The sequence below is a fragment of the Cyprinodon tularosa genome, unplaced genomic scaffold, assembly GCF_016077235.1.
Source record: "Cyprinodon tularosa strain WSP-4 unplaced genomic scaffold, ASM1607723v1 ctg684, whole genome shotgun sequence".
In the NCBI taxonomy this organism is placed as follows: Eukaryota; Metazoa; Chordata; class Actinopteri; order Cyprinodontiformes; family Cyprinodontidae; genus Cyprinodon; species Cyprinodon tularosa.
In genome coordinates this window covers 187103-205937 of record NW_024039434.1, presented here as the reverse complement: position 1 = coordinate 205937, position 18835 = coordinate 187103, and the positions used below count along the sequence as shown (strand labels likewise).

General features: G+C 35.2%; 1 protein-coding gene across 2 annotated transcripts in view; it reads left to right on the top strand.

Moving 5' to 3' along the window:
• abcg2a (ATP-binding cassette, sub-family G (WHITE), member 2a) overlaps nt 1-18835 on the top strand; it is a 43259-nt gene that overhangs the window by 584 nt on the left and 23840 nt on the right. Inside the window, exons 1-3 of one of the 2 annotated variants that reach the window (XM_038267790.1) lie at nt 3849-3936; nt 5652-5725; nt 5807-5931. In XM_038267790.1, the coding sequence (XP_038123718.1) occupies nt 5681-5725; nt 5807-5931 (170 nt within the window). In that variant the 5' untranslated portion in view covers nt 3849-3936; nt 5652-5680. Of the gene's footprint in view, nt 1-3848; nt 3937-5651; nt 5726-5806; nt 5932-18835 lie in introns of those variants that run through there. The other variant, XM_038267791.1, reaches the window with a different exon arrangement.

Genomic DNA, 18835 nt, shown 5'->3' with positions numbered 1-18835 from the left:
TGAAAAACACTCTGAGATAGAAAGAAACTTTTTTTATTGTTTTTTTTTTTTTGGTAGAGACATTAATGCTGATACTAGCTCTTAATTTTTTTAGTTTATAACCTTAATATAATTGTTAAATGGGCTTATTGACTTTTTAACTTTTCAATTAGCTTTTTACCTATTTTTCTTTTTTTCAACTTAATTTCCAGTAGGTAATATATAATTTAAGGGCTCATCTAACTGGTCAAATGCCAAAATAAGATGTAAAACCATGTACCAGTATCTTTGCTGAATGGCTGGATATAAATCTTGTGCTTGTAGACCTCACTGAGGGACAGTGGGACTTCATTTGTAAGGGGTATGCAAGTGATCAAAAATTGTAACTTGCCCTATAAAGGGTTAAAAATAAATGCAGAAATAAATAAATGCTCAATTAATAAATATGCATGTAATTAATTGCTCTATGAGACATAAATGTATATGTCTCTTAATTAGCTTCTTTAATATTTATCTCATCTATTTATGTGCATGTGATAATATATATATATTTTTTTATTCTTCCTTTGTATATTTTTTTACCCTATTTATTTCTTAACCATTTATTTCTGCCTGCAGTAAAATGCTAACCAACCAATGGGCAGAAGTTGACCCTCTAAAACAGCGGATTGGACCGTTTTTTACCCCCTATTTAATTATTTCTGTATTTATTTTTAAATATGGTAGAGCTAGTCCTCCATAAAAACCAAGCTGGCTCTATGTCCAAATTTAATTTCCCATTTGTAAAATCAAGGATTAGCTGCGTTTTACTGCATTTTTATTGTATTGTATTTTAATTGCACGGGCCAATTTCAAGTCATATCTATAATGAAGATTTTGCTTAAAATTTAAAATCTTTTCAAATTGATAGGTGTCAGTGGTTTTTTTTAGACTTAGACAACTTTTATTGTCATTTTGTATCTACAGAGTGTATACAAAACGAAATTTAGTTTTTTACAGCCTTTTGTTCAGCCTTTATAACATTTTTTTATTAATGTGCAGCAGTGATCAAATGCAAATGGTGTAGGTGAAAAAACGGGATGCAAAAAACGCATTGATATGGAAGTTCAGAGCATTAAATATGTATGGTGCAAATATGCAGTGTTTTGGATGAGTTTTATCAGTATGTTGCAGAGTCAGTGACATGATTAAGAGATTTAAAACAGCAAAGTGTAAAGCAAAAAGCTCTGCGTTTACACCTTTATCCTTCCTCTCCCCGTTTCTCTTCTGAGAAGAGATCACTCTGAATAAACTCTTTAAATAACACTTCATAATCTATATTTATTAAATAACCATTAGACAGGACAACAGATTTTGATATAAACTGTAATCTTACTCAGACCAGAGAAGTTGTTTATAGATACTGAAGGCTGCGCTTTTCTACCAGGCTCACTTCTTGTTGAAGTCTACCCCAATCACAGTTATAAAATATTTTTATACCCCCAGTCTGCCACATCCTCGTCATTAGATTACTCAGTGTTCCAGATAAAAACACAGAGAACTCTTTGTTAAGAAAGATCCAGTCTGTCTGTGCCCCCATTTCATTCCCAAATCTCTGTTATGTACATAATGAACATGACAACACTATATCCTGACAGAAGAGTTGTCCTAATTAGATAAACTACTTGGAAAAACATTAGTTTTGACATGTAGCAGGCAGGTTTTATTATGGTTTAACAGACTCACACATCACCAATAAAGATAATCCTAACAATAGCATTTTCCTTTGAAAATTAATTCCATAATTTTTATGCTGCTTTGAGTAATTTTATGTTTGTTAAATAATCTGAAATCAATCTGAAAACAAAAATGTAGGTAAAAGCAGCAACACATTGTGCCAATCTAAAAAAAAAATCAAAACAGATGAAAAGAAAAAAACGGGAGTGGTGGTGGTAGACGGACTCATCCAGGAGATCACATCTTTATCATCTTTATCACTACAGCCCTTATTTAGCTCTGTTAAAGTCAGAGGGGGGGAGGCAAAAATGGCGACAACTGCACGTCTTCAAGATGGTAACCACTTCTAAAGTACAGGAACCCAAAATAACTTAAAAACCAACAAAAAAGACTTCTACTCAAGAGGTGTGACAGCGAGAGCAAATACTGGTATCTGGCCTGTCTCCTTTTAAGGTGGCATATGCCACCAGCATACCCATTTCATAAGGGCCACTTTTAAGACTGGTATGCCCGTTCCACCCAAAGGCCTACATTGGGTCTGAATGCCGTATTCTGGTTTTATTGACAATATATTTGCACCAATCTTTGCCTTGGTGGTGTCTTCGTTAACAGTGTGACTGAGCTTTCCTAAAGCGGCAGATTGTTATCAGGATTACAGCAGCTGTAGAGCATTAGCCTAACCGCATCGTATGCAGGCGTAGACAACATCTGTGCCACTGTCCTGCAGCTTCCAGCTACCTAAAACAAACAAATGGTTAATAACCAGGCCTCTGTGAAACTTCCCCACATGCAAAGTGTGGAATTTGGCCTTTTGTTTCAGGATTTGTTGGAGCAGGGATGCTTGCAAAAGCTGAAGGACAGTGGCGCGTGAGGACCGACATTGCCAACTCCTGATCTAGTCTGACTTTAGAGATGCAGAGCTCTGCTTCTTCCTTTCTAGTCAGCAGTTGCTGACCGGGATGCTGGTAAAACATTGGCATATGTCGTTCTTTTAACTGGTATGTCACTCATAAAATTGGCTGAAAAATGTTGTGGACTTTTGTCTCACCTTGTCCAGATGTTACACGCCTGAAACGTCTTGGGTAACATCAACACAGCTGATGGCTAAACATGGTGGTGGCGTGAGAGTCTGGGAATGCTTTGCTTCTTAAGGACTGATACGTTTTTCTATGATCAGTGAAATTTTTCTGCTTTTCTAACTGCAGAAAAAAGTCCAGTCGTTGTTTTTTCTTGACCTAGAACTCAAGCAAACATTCGTACAGTTCAGTTGGGCTGAAACAATTGATTGGGTTTGTAATGAAGAGGGCTTCATTAATGGGACTAGTTTTATGCAAATAGCTTGTAGGACTTTAAAGGACCTTTGCACTCTATTAAAAACCTGCTTGTTTAGCACTAGGAAACTGTATTTAGCACTGCACTCTAAGCATAGATTTTAACATAAAGAACAATTTGCACACATTTTTTAAATAAAACAATCTGAAATCTGAGTTGTAGCCGCCAAAGATTGTGCAGCCAGTTCTTTATCAGGGTACAGTTACTGTCACATCCAGCAAGGTTGGTTTGGATGTTTTTTTTTTTTTTAGAAAAATCTGTAATGTGAAAAAAAAACTAATTTGTTGACATTTTAGGCATTTATGCTCTCTGTTAGGATTGCTCGTAATAATGGATGTTCATGAAAAAAGGGGCTTGTTGATGCTACCTTACTGTTATCATGTTGTTGTTGCCATTTTAAAGCTTTTAGGCTCAATTAACAAAACTATTCTAGATGATAAAATCCACTTTGCTGTCATGTGTTAGTAATTTGATGAGGGTTGCATACCATGCAGCAAAACCTCTGCTGGAAAAGACCAGTCATTTATCTACAGTTCTGTTGTGAGGTTTTGTCAAGAAATAATCCCCACTGCAAATTTAGAAACAGACTGATATAAATATGTTTATAATGGAATATAATAAGGTGTTTTGGGCAGTGTTTTTAAAGTGACCTGTGCTCACTTTCTCTGACTTTTATAGCCAGGACCTTAGGTAAGCGTCACTGACTGCTGCCCTTCTCCCTACTTATCACGCCTCAGTCATAAAACTAGACTTACCAAACCAGCACACATGCGCACACTCTGTGAACATTAAACAAACTGTGGTACAAACATCGATCTCAGCAGTCTGAGGCTCTGCTCCCTCCTGGTCAACGTCCTGTTGTTTGGATGTCCGTCAGCCGCTGCTTGCTCTGGGATTTACTGATAGCAGGTAGAAATATCTCAGCCTCTCATTTCCCCTCTAAATGCTTATCTGTTTGTTCTAATTAATCTAATCTCTTCGTTTGCAGTGATTTATAAAAGTCAATGTCGTGTTTAAGTGATTTGAGCTTTTTTCTCCTCTTTAAAAGGGAACGTTTGCGCTCCTTAAATGAGGAACGGACAAAATTAGCTGCTTTTGAGTTGAAAGATTTGACTTTTTTTAACCTAATCAGCAGAAGTTCAGGAAATCAATAATCTAGGGCGATTTTTCCTGTTCATGCTGTTTACTTATTAAGATAAGGAAGCCTACTTTTATTTGTTTGTAATGCTTTAAGCAAATAGTTACTGCTTGTAAATTATTTGTTCAAATGCTCAAATATTGAACTGGGTTTTTATTTTTATTTTTGTGTGGACTAAACAGAATTTTTAGAAATTGTCCAGCTTACAAATACTGGCCTTTAAAATCTAACGCTCTAGCAAAAAGCAGTCCTGGACAGGAGGACAGTATTTACGCTTTTGAGGTCTTCTTTTAATATCTGGTCAGAAATAGGCTTTTCTGTTTCCGGTTATCTACATTTGGAGAAAATATCTCTTATAATTTTCTGAGCATCCCTGAACAGTACCTTCAGTAGCCTATTTAATAAAAAAAAAATAGTTTTAAAAAGTCTAAAAGTCCTGAACGTTCTACCCGATAAATATCAAAAATAAATAAATAATGTTTCAGTTAAACCCTGAACAGGTCTTGTAATTTTGCAAAGGTTTTTAACATACAAAAATACACTAGAACCTGAATTTGTCAAAATCAAAGGAAAGTCAAATCAATCCTCTGTAGCCTGCAACACTGCCTGTTTAATTTGGAAAAGCTAAAGAGCAAAATTATAAAACATATTATGTGTTTTTTTTTTCTTTAATGCAACTATGGATTAAAATAGTAATCCAACTTATTTGGAACTTATTTTGGAGGAGAACAAAAGTATTTTGTCTCTTATAATTTATTAAAGTTTTGGCTAACAACCATTTTATAACAAGTCCTTGACAATAAAACAATAAAAATGTAAAAAATAATGTATGCGATAGAACAAAACTGATAGTTTTATCCAATAAAGTTTAAACGTTAAATTGTCTATAACAAAACCACTGCTTCATTTATTCAGAAATCGTATCAAATAACAGAAAACTGCCATCGTTAGCTTGTAAAACTGCTGTTATACGTGGTACAACACTTAAAATTTAAGTTTGGCTAAAATAACCTCTAACAGAAAAAAGCTAATAGATAAAAACAACTTAGATAACATTGCATGTGGGAAGGAAGCTGCTACTTTTGACTTTAAAAGTCGTTGCTAACGTAGAATCTTTCAGATTCTACGTTAGCAACGACTTAAACACTCTTATTGTCATATATAACATATTTCTGTATGGCTCTAAATATCTTGTCTATATCTGAAAACATGTACAGTTCCAGTGAACAGTGAGAGTAAATTGTTTAGTAGTTAAATAATTTAAAAAGTGATAAATTCTGGCACCAGTTAATTAGCAATTGATGCTTGCTTTAGCTAATCTGGAAATTCACCCATTCCCTAAAACACTGTATCTTTAATACGTTTTCTTTCTAAGACAGAATATTTAATTGAAGTTCATTGCCGTTTTTATGGTTATTCTACGAATTTTATACGACTAATAATGTGCGTAATGTGAGTTTCTCATTACGTCCTACGTGTTTTTCAGAGTTTTGAAAACAGAAGGTAAAGAGCAGGATGTCTGACATGGAGCTCGGGCAGAACGGACCTTCCAAAGGCCAGGTAAATCCCTGTTTCCATGCTAAAAAGATTAATTTTAAATTTGTAAAAATATTCGTTTTTGGTAAAGCAATGACCTTTCAGTCTGCAGGGAGAGGAAAACGCGGCGCCGTCGTTAGTTTCCACAATATACACTACAAGGTGAAGCAGGGAGGAGGCTGCTTTTGCCGGAAGAAGGCCACAACCAAAGACATCCTCATTGACCTGAAGTGAGTCCAACTGTGTCTCAGAGATAATTCCAGGAACACATTTTATCTCAAAGACAAAATTACATATTTATATTAAGTTGTTTTATTAAATCTGTTCTTGAATACAGTGATGATACAGTGATGAACAATGCAAGCGTCAGCCACCAGGTGTCTTAGAAAAAACAAAACCACTATAACTTGTTAGTCTACGTGCCATCAGGAGCCCACCTGGGAGGCAAGCGGGACATGATCAGACCCGTTCTTTGGTTCCACATCAAATACCACATGTTGGGGAGGCAAAGGAAGGAAGCGCTGCTTTGTGGAGAGACTCCGGTTTCAGCTTTGCCTCCGCATTATAAAACCGTAAGCCTGTTGGGGACAATAACTTTGAGCTTAAACCAACAAACAGGCACATTAGCAGGATGCTGATCTATTTAAGTTGCCTGGAACAATGTGAGAGGTCAGGGTGTTAAAGGTAACAGAAACACGTTGGCTTTAAGGATTTTATTCATCTGAAAACAACAACCATAGAGGGAGAAAATCTGTTTTTTTTTCTATATGCATCACAGGCTGTAGACACACAGTAAGCATAGAGAGACATTTGCTTAAATAACCACCAAATACAACAAAGGTGTTTAGGATTGCATTTGACATTGAATATATTTTGTAAGAGACAATTTTCAATAATTTCTCTGAACTCAGATCCAGAACTGCATGGCATTATGGGGGATGTAGGCAGAGAAAAGGATTTAGCCTGATCCAAATCTAAAATTTTACATTTAAATCGGGTTAGGAGTTAAAGCTTAATTCTGGCTTTTTTCACCTTATTTCAAACAGCTAAAATAAATGCTAACATTAAAAAAACAAAAAAACACAAAACTCCAGACTCCACCGACCGAGGAGAACAACAGGTGAGTCTTTGATTTGCATCTATCTTGGAATGTGCTTAGAAAGACCCCGGGCCGGGAATAGAACTCAGAACCTTTTTGCTGCAAGGCAGCAGTGCTACCCACTAAAGGGTTGAGTAGATTAAAAACAAGTAAAATTAGATGTAACAGCTTCATTTAATGGGGTTTAAGACCAAAATATATATAAAAAAGAGAATATAATAAATGAATTAATAAATAGATCATACTGAAACTTTAAAATGCATAACTTCAGAATAAAAAAACTAAAAAAACTACACACAACCAAAACGAGACCCACAGGCGTTAACTTTAAATACGTTGAGGGGGTAGAAATCTGTAGGAACAAATGAACGTTTAGACCTATTGCTCCAAATAGAGAGGGAACCTAAAATATATAAAAAAAAGATTAATGTCGAAATGCAGTTTGCTCTCCTCAGTGTTTGAAGATCTACAGCTCGTTCAGGTTGCTCTGTTCTGCACCTGTGATTTAGTTTCTGATGTTCACAGCTTTATAAAGCCGCTTTATCTCTCACTTTGAGATTTCCTTATCAACGAGTCAAAGAAAATGTCAGAAAGTTTACTAATCTTTCTTTGAATCACATATACTTTTAGAAAACACTAATTACTTTTTTTTCGTTGTTTCTATGGCACTAGTGGCTCATTTTTATGGATAGTAGGCTGACAGAAAAGGACCGCAAAGGACCACAGGTCCGATTCGAACCCTGCGCCACTGAAGCACACCTGAAAAGGTGCATTTCTATGTTTGCTTCGATGGGTATGGGGAAGGATGGTATCAGGGGCGCTGTCTAAATTCTGCCATCTTCTCCTTTGTCTTGGACGCAGTAAGCTGTTAAAAAAAAAATAACTCTTTATCACCTGAAGAAATTAAGTCGTTTAAAACACAAGCATGATGATTCCCTTCTTCCCTTCACCCCAGAGGAGGCTGATAACAGCAGTCATCTGTGAATTTTCAAATCTACCCGTTGTTGTTGCTACGACTGTCATTAGTGTAAAGCAGTGATAAGATATGTCCCTAATCCAACACGCCTTTATTAATTGGCTAACTGACCTTCTCAGTTTAAGTCAACTTCTCTAGAGTCATGCAGATGACCTAATTATGATTCAGGTGTGTTAAAGTAGAGACTTATCTAATGGTGCGTTCAGACCGGAGGCGTTGGCCATGGCCCTAGCAGTAGATTCACATATAATTCCTATACAAACTTTGCGGTGTAGGGTGGTTAAGTGGCGAGTTGTGAACTCCACCGCGGTGAAAGTTTTCACTGCTCTGCCCTCACCTCAACTCAATAGAACTGTGGTGTTCATAAACAGCAGCACCGCAAAGAGAGACAGGAGTGATGACCACTCAGGTTTAAACAAGCTGAACGTTTCTATGAAATTGCGACACGGCAGCCACATTATCTAGGGACTGATTGTAGGTTACGCTTTTTTCACTTAAATTGGAATACAGAGAAAATAATTTGATAAAAGGTAGAAATAAGGAATGCTCTCAAGAGGTTTTTAGTTGGTTTTAAAAAAGCCGTTTTAATTTTAAATGCAGAGAGTGATTTCCCCATTGTGGGAAAATAAAAGATTTAAATTAAGATTTACATTTTCATTTAGTCTAGAACGAATGTTAATCATCCTCCATCACCTCCAGCACGGAGCCAGGTCAGTCAGTGTCCACTGCCCGGCATCAGTGCTTTCTAAGGGGAAAGATTTACAAGGAAGTCCCGCCGAATCAGAAAAGAGAGAGGATTTGCCATCGAACTTCTGGCCAGAGAAAAAGCACGTAATATGTAGCCAACATTTGGAAGAAGAATGTTTTCAAGATGACTTGGATAATAGCGCGTTGTGACAAACACCAGATCCAGCACTGGGACTTGATCAACAGCCGATACCGCACCGTGACGTCACAAACCAGTAGGTGGCAGTAGTGTTCTTTGGCAAACATGGATGCCTCCAGTAAAGCACATTCAAATGAAAATTACTCTTAATTAAAAACACTTATCATTTATTTAAGAGTATGTTATAATTTCATATTTAACATACTTACTAATACTACTAATATGAGCTGACTTTTCCTTTAAAGTTTGTTAACTAAGAGTTGTTTAAAAGCAGAGTAGAAGTTAGTAATGAAATCCTTTCCTGTGTTTTACTGATGTTTAGAAACCTGATCAGTCAGAGTAGCGTTAGCATCTCTGCTCCTCGTTTCACCTCATTACCATATAAACTATTGGGGATCAAGAAGATTCCCAACTTCAGGCCTTTGCCTGTGAGCTCAGAACCTCTCAAGCAAAGAAATGATAAAATACTTTTTAAAACCAGGAGTAATTTTTATTTTTCATATTAGATTAACACGGACAGATTTTTGTTTTGTTTTACTGGTAGGTATGGCTGTGCTATGTGTTTTTTTTTATTTTTACTTAACTCTTATAATAAAAAAAAATTAAAATGGCATACATTGCTTTGGAAAATAGCTTTGATTTCTATCATCTATGCTATAATTCAGTCATGTTTCACAAAAAAAGGCAAAATGTTAGCAGCTGGTAGGATTACACACTAGTTCATTTATCAGTTATAAGAACGCATCTAAGAACAAAACATGATGAACTGATGCCACTCCGAGTTATGGAAGCACAATCAGTGGATTGATGGAAAAAATTTTTTTGATTTTCCAAAATATTAATCTTCATAAACAAAAAATTTGATCAATCAATCAATAAAGTTGATTAATCATCCGACTTTACTCTAATGGTAAATTGAACCCAACCTGTAATTAAGGTGAAGATATGTCAAACTGTAGAGTTAATTACATTTTAATAATCAAATAGTTTTTATTGATTTTCAGACATCCCATTCAAAACATACAGAACAAAATAGTAGTATTCAAAATATCCATCCATCCATCCACTTTCTGGCACGCTTATCCAGAGTGGGGTCGCGAGGGGTGCTGGTGCCTATCTCCAGCAGTCAATGGGCGAGAGGCGGGGTACACCCTGGACAGGTCGCCAGTCCATCGCAGTATTCAAAATATACATCACAAAAACAGGTCAAAAAATACAGACAAAATGGTAACGAGACAGATCCTACTACTAGCAGACACCAGGCATACCCAACACCCGAGTTCCACACAATACTGGGTTCAAAATAAATAAATAAGTAAGTAGAAATGACAATAATAAAAACAGTGATATTAATTCAGAGAGAAAAAAAATAGCTAATTATGCTGAAGCAAATGAAAGCTGGTGTTTAAAATAGGAAATAAAAGGCTGTATTAGGGCAACACTAAGAGAAGTTGGAATGTCTCTTAGTGTTGACCTGTAAAGTAGATCTAAGATGTTCTAGTTTCAGTTGAGCCATCAATACCTCTACCCATCCTTTGTGAGTTATTACAGTTTGACCTTTGATTTACCTCCTTGTGTTGACATCAACCAATCAGTAAGGCGAAGGATTTGGTCTCAGAAAGACCAGAAGTTTGGAATCGACCCTCAGAGGCGCCTTAGAAAAATTTCATGTTATTCAAGAATTCATCATACAGTATTAAGCACATTATGGAATCTGTGTTTGGTCAAAGGTCAGACTGGTGCTCACATGGTATCTTCATTATTTTACTGTTTATTTTGTGTAATCATTGACAGAGGTGAAGGAGAGTTGAAACTTTATTTAACTTTTCTCACGTGAGAATAGAGCGTGTTTCCTGTCCTGTCTGTTTCCTGCAAATCTGCTTTTATTCCTTCACAGGTCAGGGATGGAATTAAAACAGCGAGGGTTTGCTTTAAATTCTGCCAAATACATAAAAGTGATTTAATCTATAGAATAATTCAAAACATCTCCAAATTTGTTGTAAACAGTATGTTTTAACTGGTGACATAAGTGCAGCGTCATGGTTTGGATGTAGACCTTTTCTGAATGAATGACTTGACTTTTTCTGTTTTTGGTAAAATCTGCATTTTTATTTTTGCAGATAGAAAAACTAAAGCGGTTTTAGTTCCCTAAATGTAGGACTGGTTCTACGCAATCGTACGAGTCAAACCCCAAATTATGAGGAAAAGAAACTGCTGCCTCATGGTAGTAAAAACCTTCAAAAACATTCTCAAAAAGTTTAGAGAAGCTCCTTATCGTGACACATAAGTTTGCATCTTTCATTCATCCAGTTTTAATATTTAACATGTGTGTTTTTTTTATATAAACTTCTATAAAAGGCATTTATTTAAATTAATTATTATCAAAGTATTTGCATTTAAAATAAGAGATTTAAGGTTTTTCTGAAACATCTTAGAAATGCGGCCAACATGAAATGCCTTTTAGAAGAGGGAAAGAAAAACATCTAAACATCGTCTTAATCTAAATGTTCTTTAAAAGCCTTTATATTTTCTTTCCTGGGTTGATGGGTTCGGGTCTGCACTGACAGAATCAGAGTAGTTGATTTATAACTGAAGGAGAAACTTGAATAGCTATTATCAAACATAAACATGTTTGTGTCCTTTAACTCTGTATCCGTCCCAACAACATGGGAACATTTGCAAAAAAAAAAAGAAGATTCTCTCCTTAATATCTGCTTGGAAAATCATCTTAGAGAGGTCAAGTCACTTGGTATAAATATTAAGTTGCTCTACTTTAGTTGCTATTTTTCTCATCTGTGCTTGGATATAATTATTTTGAGCACTTTTTTTTACTCTTACTCATTAAAAAATTAAATCCAAATAAGTAATTTTTTCTTAAAATAAGTGCATTTTTTCTTGAAATAAGTGCATTTTTTTCTTGAAATAAGTGCATTTTTTCTCAAAATAAGTGAATTTTTTCTTGAAATAAGTGCATTTTTTCTCAAAATAAGTGCATTTTTTCTTTGAAATAAGTTTTTTTTTAAATAAGTGCATTTTTTTCTTGAAATAAGTGCATTTTTTCTTACAATAAGTGCATTTTTTTCTCAAAATAAGTGCATTTTTTCACGAAATAAGTGCTTTTTTTCTTAAAATAACTGCATTTTTTCTTGAAATAAGTGCATTTTTTCTTGAAATAAGTGCATCTTTTTCTTGAAATAAGTGCATTTTTTCTTGAAATAAGTGCATTTTTTCTTGAAATAAGTGCATTTTTTTCGTGAAATAAGTGCATTTTTTCTTAAAATAACTGCATTTTTTTCTTGAAATAAGTGCATTTTTTTCTTTAAATAAGTGAATTTTTTTCTTAAAATAAGTGCATTTTTTCTTGAAATAAGTTTTTTTTTTAAATAAGTGCATTTTTTTCTTGAAATAAGTGCATTTTTTCTTACAATAAGTGCATTTTTTTCTCAAAATAAGTGCATTTTTTCACGAAATAAGTGCTTTTTTTCTTAAAATAAGGAAGTGAGAGACTTTGCAAATGAAACAAGACAATTTACACTTAAAATCAGAAAAACTATTAAAATAAAATTAGAAATTCTTTGCTTATTTCAAGTGCATATCATCTAATTATCTTATTTTAAGAGTGAAAAACCTAATTCCAAATCATCTTATTTACCTACTCAAACGCAGGATAAATAAGGTTAATCCAAGAAATTTTTACTTATTTCTAGATCTTATTTGCAGTGTGAATTTGAACACAAATATCTACACTTTCCTTTTCCAAACGGACTTGTTCCTTCTGTACATCTAACATGAAATCACTTGACAGCTACAACAAAATGGGTAAAAACTAAAACACAATCTTTCCAGTCAGAGCCCAGTTTGTTTTTTCAGTAAAAACACATGTGGATGAATCCAGGAGACTTTGCAGATGATGGATTAGAGTCTGAGACTCAGATATTTTCCATCAAGCCCCATTTATTAGGTTAGAAAAGTACATGCCGGTCATGTTTTTAAGTCTATTTAAGTTTAAATGCTAATTGAAACTTTAATGCTGCGGATACTGGAGCCCTAAAAAAAAAACTCATCACATAGGAATTCATCTTTTTCTATATGATCCTGTCTGAAATATAAAATTTAGACCAAATCTGCATTTTTATTTTCTCTTTACCTACACAGTGTACGAAAAAAACTATTTCTAAGAACAGAGAACTGTTGTTTTAAAGAGCAGATTGTTTAAGTTGTGGTTTGTGTTAGCATGTATGTATTTTTTTTATTTTTTATTTAACCTTTATTTAACCAGGAAGTCCCTTGAGATTATACATACTTATTGGATGTATGGGATTATGTATAGGCCTATATTTATATTTTAGGCCTATATTAATATTTTAGGCCTATATTCATATTTACTGGGCATTTCGAATCAGTAGCTTAGAAATTAAACAGGAAACAGAAAGTTATAAATAAAAATTATGGCCAATCAGAGGGAGAGGAGGTGTTCTTAATACATTTTACTTCTTTACAATCCTTTTCAGACATTGTATGTGTGTATATATGTCTATATATATAGATATATATATATATATATATATATCTATATATATATATATATATATATATATATATATATATATATATATATATATATATATATATATATATAGATATATATCTATATATATATATATATATATATATATATATATATAGATATAGATATATAGATATATATATATATATATATAGATATAGATATAGATATATATATAGATATAGATATATAGATATATATATAGAGAGATATAGATATATAGATATATATATAAATATATAGAGAGATATAGATATATAGATATATATATAAATTTTACTTTATTCAACTGGGAATGTTATTTGTTGTAATATTTCTATTTTTGCTTAACTATAAAAAGGATAAGTATCAATTTGGCTTATATTTTTGTGAATATGTATATATTTTTGGATGCGTTTTGTGGTGGAAATCATCTGAAATAAATTCCTTCGATTATTTATTGATTTTTTTATGTTTTAAGGCTAAAAAATGTATATCTAATTTTTTTTTTTAAGTTGAATGTAGATCATATACTTTACATCTTTTGAAGTACAATAAGGGAGTACATTTTCACCTCTGTTCCTATGAAGGCTGTCCCCATGTTTGGTAGAATATCTCAGAGCTGTAATGAAGCCTGTGACTACCTGCAGATCAAATAAATACACTGCAAAAACGATCTATATATAAGTCAAGAAGGTCTTAAATTAAGTGTATTTGCCCATAATTTGAGTAGGTAAATTAGATAATTTACCAATGGAATTAGTATTTTGACTATTAAAATAAGATATTTAGATGAAATGCACTTGAAATAGGACACAGCATTTATTTTTTAAATGTAAATTGTCTTTTTCCATTGGCAAAATGTCTCTTTTACCTCCCCAATCCAAGAAGAAATGCACTTATTTTAAGAAAAAAACCGTTCAATTTTTTTTCAGTGTATGAACTCATCAAATTGTCTGGAAAACGTAATTTGTAATTCCCTCCAAGCAGAAGCAGACTCATGTGCTATTCTGTTACTGGTTTATTTGAAGTTGCTCCAAATCCACCATTAAAACTAAATAATGTTCACAAGCATAAACATTAATGCTACAAATAATAACTTGCAGAGCATATGAAGTATTAGTTACAACGTAAATAACTAAAATACCTCATTGGCTGCATGCTGCAAGGAAAAAGGGAATTACCCAAAAAATCTTAAAGATTATATTTCCATAAATGTAAACGTTGTTAGCATTGACCTAGCAAGAATCCTCCATAACTGATTGATTGTTTCTTCCGTGAGAGCTCAAACGATACCTTCTTAGACTTCAAAATAAAAGCATATTTATTATGTACTTGATGATTTAATATAAAACAAATGCAAATTAAATACATTCTAATCAGACAATTACCTTAGAAAAAGGAAAAGAAATGATAGAACTATTATGCACAATAAGCATAAATACAACGATTAAATATACTCTCATTTATATGATCAAACCAGCATGGACTAAACCATATATGATATAAACTCTGCTTTTTTATGTTTACCTCTAAGTTAAATCCCCCCTGAAGGTCCACTTTGTCCTACAGTCTGCTGTAAACCGTCTGATAATCGTTCAGGATGACATGCAACCATAAAACTCTTATCTTTATTGAGATCTGAACAAATCTCCAGATGGATTTTAAGATGTTCTGTTCATGAGACCCGTCTGTTAGGAAAATCACCGCAGTCATTGCGTGAATACGATGAAAACTGTACTCGGTCAGAGGGCGTCGTTTTCTCACGTAAGGTTCCGAGTCGTTCAGCTGTTGTCTTTTATATTTTATAGTTAGAGTCTAATCATTGACAGAGGTGAAGGTGGGTCAGGTCTGCGCTTCAGGTGAGGCTCCACCCTTATAAACTGACGGCTGATGTACTATTACTTTATTGCTGTCTGACGGTACTTTCTGCTTTCTAAGGCATCGTTACCAAAGAATGCAGATGTTCTGCTTTGAGATCCTTATGATTTAATCATCCTCATTTACTTTGTTTAAACCCTATAAATGTATTTAATGTTTCATCTCAACTGTACTAATGTTATAACTGCTGCTGTTTGGTCAAAGAGCAGCAGGTTTTTATAGGGAACGTGAGCTGATGGTCCAACAGTCCTTCTCATTTATATATTTTTTTCTGTCTCATTATATTCTGTCCGGTTAAACTAAGATTAAATCATAATAAAACTTTACACAAACTAGTTTATGCAGAAGAAGGTTTTAGGTATTTAACTCCCATAATTCTGGTTTTATAATCATCACAGACGGCAGATTTATATCCATTTACTTATTTTACTGCATGTTCTTCCCCCTGAAGTTATCTTCTGAATAACCTTTATACAGCATTAGAAAAAACCTTGTAAAAATGTTCAAACATGCAGACTGATGCGCGGGTAGCAGGACTCAGTATGATTGCAACATGTAGCTACATCTTTTTTATTTAAAAAATGGTGATTTGTTTAATAAAAATCTTGTTTTCTTGTCTGGAATGATCGTGGTAGACATGGGTGTGGTTAGCCTCGTGAGACCATCCTGATCTCGCGAGCTTTCAAGGTTTCACTCGCTAATCAGTCTGGAGACTCTCCGTTAAAGAAAATTTGGAGCCGTTCACCAAACGAACGTCCAATCAGTGTTGGCTTTGAGGCGGGTTGAGGTGTGACGCAACGAGAAGCGCGACATTTCAGTCTAAAGAACATGGCGGCTTCAGCTGATGAAACTAGCGTTAGCGTGGCTATCCAGCAAGTTTTATCGGAATTACAGAGTATTTGTTCACTGAAAGAAGAGCAAAACACTGCTCTGGAGGCTTTTCTCAGAGGAAAAGATGTTTTTGCTCTTCTCCCAACTGGTTTCGGCAAGAGTTAGCCTGGCTTGTGGTTGTGTTTTCCTCGTTGTTAGTGCGTCATATGCTTCGTTGATCTGATTGGTTTATTTGGCCCGTCTATCACCAACATAGGCTAACCAGTATTTTCGCCCCTTCCCAAAATTACTTCAGCGGAAGTCACGTTAGGGTGTGGTGGGATTAGGACAGGAAAGTTTTACCTCTTTATCCACCCCCCACCCCACCCCCCATCCTTATTTAACATAATTTCAACGGAATCATTTACTTAAAAAAAAATGCAATTAGAGGAACTTTTTTTATATAATAGGGGGGTTAATAAAACAAAAAACATCCATCCATCCATCTCCCCTTTTATCTCCTCTTTCTTTCATCTTTTCTCCTTTTTCCTGTTTTTCCTTTCCTTCTCTACTTACATTGCAGTGTCCATAAATGTATTACTCCCTGCATAATTATAATAAAGCTATTTATATGCATAAATCAAGCTGAACAATATGGCAATAAAAAAATTAGCAAAATCTGTTGGTATCTTTTTTTGCATCAAGATAATTATCGTTATTGCCACATCGCCAGACAGGACAATGTAAATAATAATAACAAAAAAACATACATAAACCACTGGAGGAAAGGGACAAGAAACAAAAATAAATCAAAACAACTTTGTGATGCTTTACTGTTTCACCCTGTAAACCCTTTCACTGCATGAAAAGTGAGATTTTCGTCCCCGTAAACCCCCGTAAACTCCCGCAGATCTGCCTGATTTTCGTCAGTTTCCGACAATTTGCAACCCGTGCTTGTCCGCGTTTGTCGTGCCACAAATTGTCGGAAACGTACCGTGACATATGTGGAGAGCGATCAGCTGTACTAATGGCCCTAATTAGCATATGAATGCAGCAAACCCGCGCTGCTGGCCAGGTCTGGCTTGAATAACCTACTCAGTATTGGCTGAAACCACTATTCTCAAACAAATGAAATCGCTCGTGATTGGCAGCAAAACCACACGTGGCCACGCCAGGCTTTAATTTTCTTACTGAGTATTGGACGGAACCACTTCTTTTTAAACAAGTGAAGTCGCTCGTGATTGGTTGGCATATATATATATTTACATATATATATTTATTCATATATATATATATATTTATTTATTCATTCATATATTTATTCATTCATATGGTGTGTATTTATGTTATCCTACACTACTACACAATTATTATGCTACCATCAAGGACATGAATGAATTTATACAGGAAATGAAGATTTGCCAGGAAGCTGTTTATGCAAAGAAAGAGCTTTATTAAAACACACACAACTATATACAACGCGTACCCAAACACATGCGTTTCTAAAAATTAAAAGTCCGTGAACGGTCCGTTTGCTTCCTCGGGGTTGGAGGTAACTGGCAGCATTCCCTCCGAGGCAGGTCCGATGTGCAGACGCCTACTGTGCGTGGCCCTGTACTTCGGCATCGCTTCTAACCGGGACTGCAGCTTAACACAGAGTTCAGTGAGATCCGGCCTACGAAATGGTGGCGACCGTACAATCCATCCAGAGACACCGCTGACGACGGCGGACTTCCAGAGTTCCACTTCCTCATCTGCTAGCACACTCTGCCTCGCTTTCAGCAGCTGAAAAAAAAACAATGAATCAGCGCACTGCGTATGGACACAACACATCTATCAATGCACCTGAAAAATAGTCACCAAATAAAGTCTTACCCTCTTTCTTCTGGCACGACTCCGAGCAGATAGCCTCCTCACGCAGCGTGTTGGCTGGCAGCGTATATCTGAAGCTCCTGCGTACCGTCTGAAAATACGTCTTACAGGCAGCTGGAAAACAATTAAATGAGAGTGGTATAAATAAAAAATCAAACGCAAGTCACAGTAACAAGGAAGGAGAAAACATTAAAACAAGTCACTTACACACAATGTCGTCTTTATCATCATCGTGCAAATCTGGACTTGCCGAGATGGCTCCGAGCAAAAAGGAGGTCTGTGAAAACAAAATGTAAAGCTATGATCGGTATCCATTACCTTTTACCGCAGAATGAAAGCATATTCTTTAAATCTTACCCTTGCTCCGGTTCATAGCGCCTGCAATTAGTCTCCGAGTTGTTAAGACGGCGTACTGCTTCCTGTAAATCACAAAAAATGCACTTTAATAAAGCTTGTTCTTGCAAGGCTAGGCTAGATAGGCTAATAGCTAGGCTGCTATTAGCCATAGCTCAGGCTAGGCCGCTTTTAGCTTAGCAGGCAGTAATCGAACATATATTTACCGCTAGCATCTCTTCTTTGAGTTCGTCTTGTTCGATGCAGAGTCGCCATCGCGTCCAAGAGGAGTTTTACCCCGAAATCCCACATACTCCGTCTGCGCTCCGCTCCGCTCCGCCCCGCTGCGCTCCAGACCGCCTGCACAAAGCAAAGCCTACAGCCGCCGCTGTGGCTCCGTCCCCTCCTCTCTGAGTTCCTTGGAGATCGTAGAGGGCATGCGCCAGATGAACCAGGGTTTCCGCGGATCATTAAAAATAATTACAATTCATAATTCTTTTTTTAATCAAGGCCTTAATTGGCACTAAAATTAATTAAATATGTTTATCGTTGCATTTATGATTCTTTAATAAAAATGCTTCTAAAAACAATTTCGTCAGATATTATATCGCTATTAATTTGCGTGGAACTGTTTATAAAGCCGTATGTTCGGAAAGGAAGCTCGAGGCGGAGAAAAAGCTAGAGAATATATATACGTATATATGTGTGTGTGTGTGTGTGTGTGTGTGTGT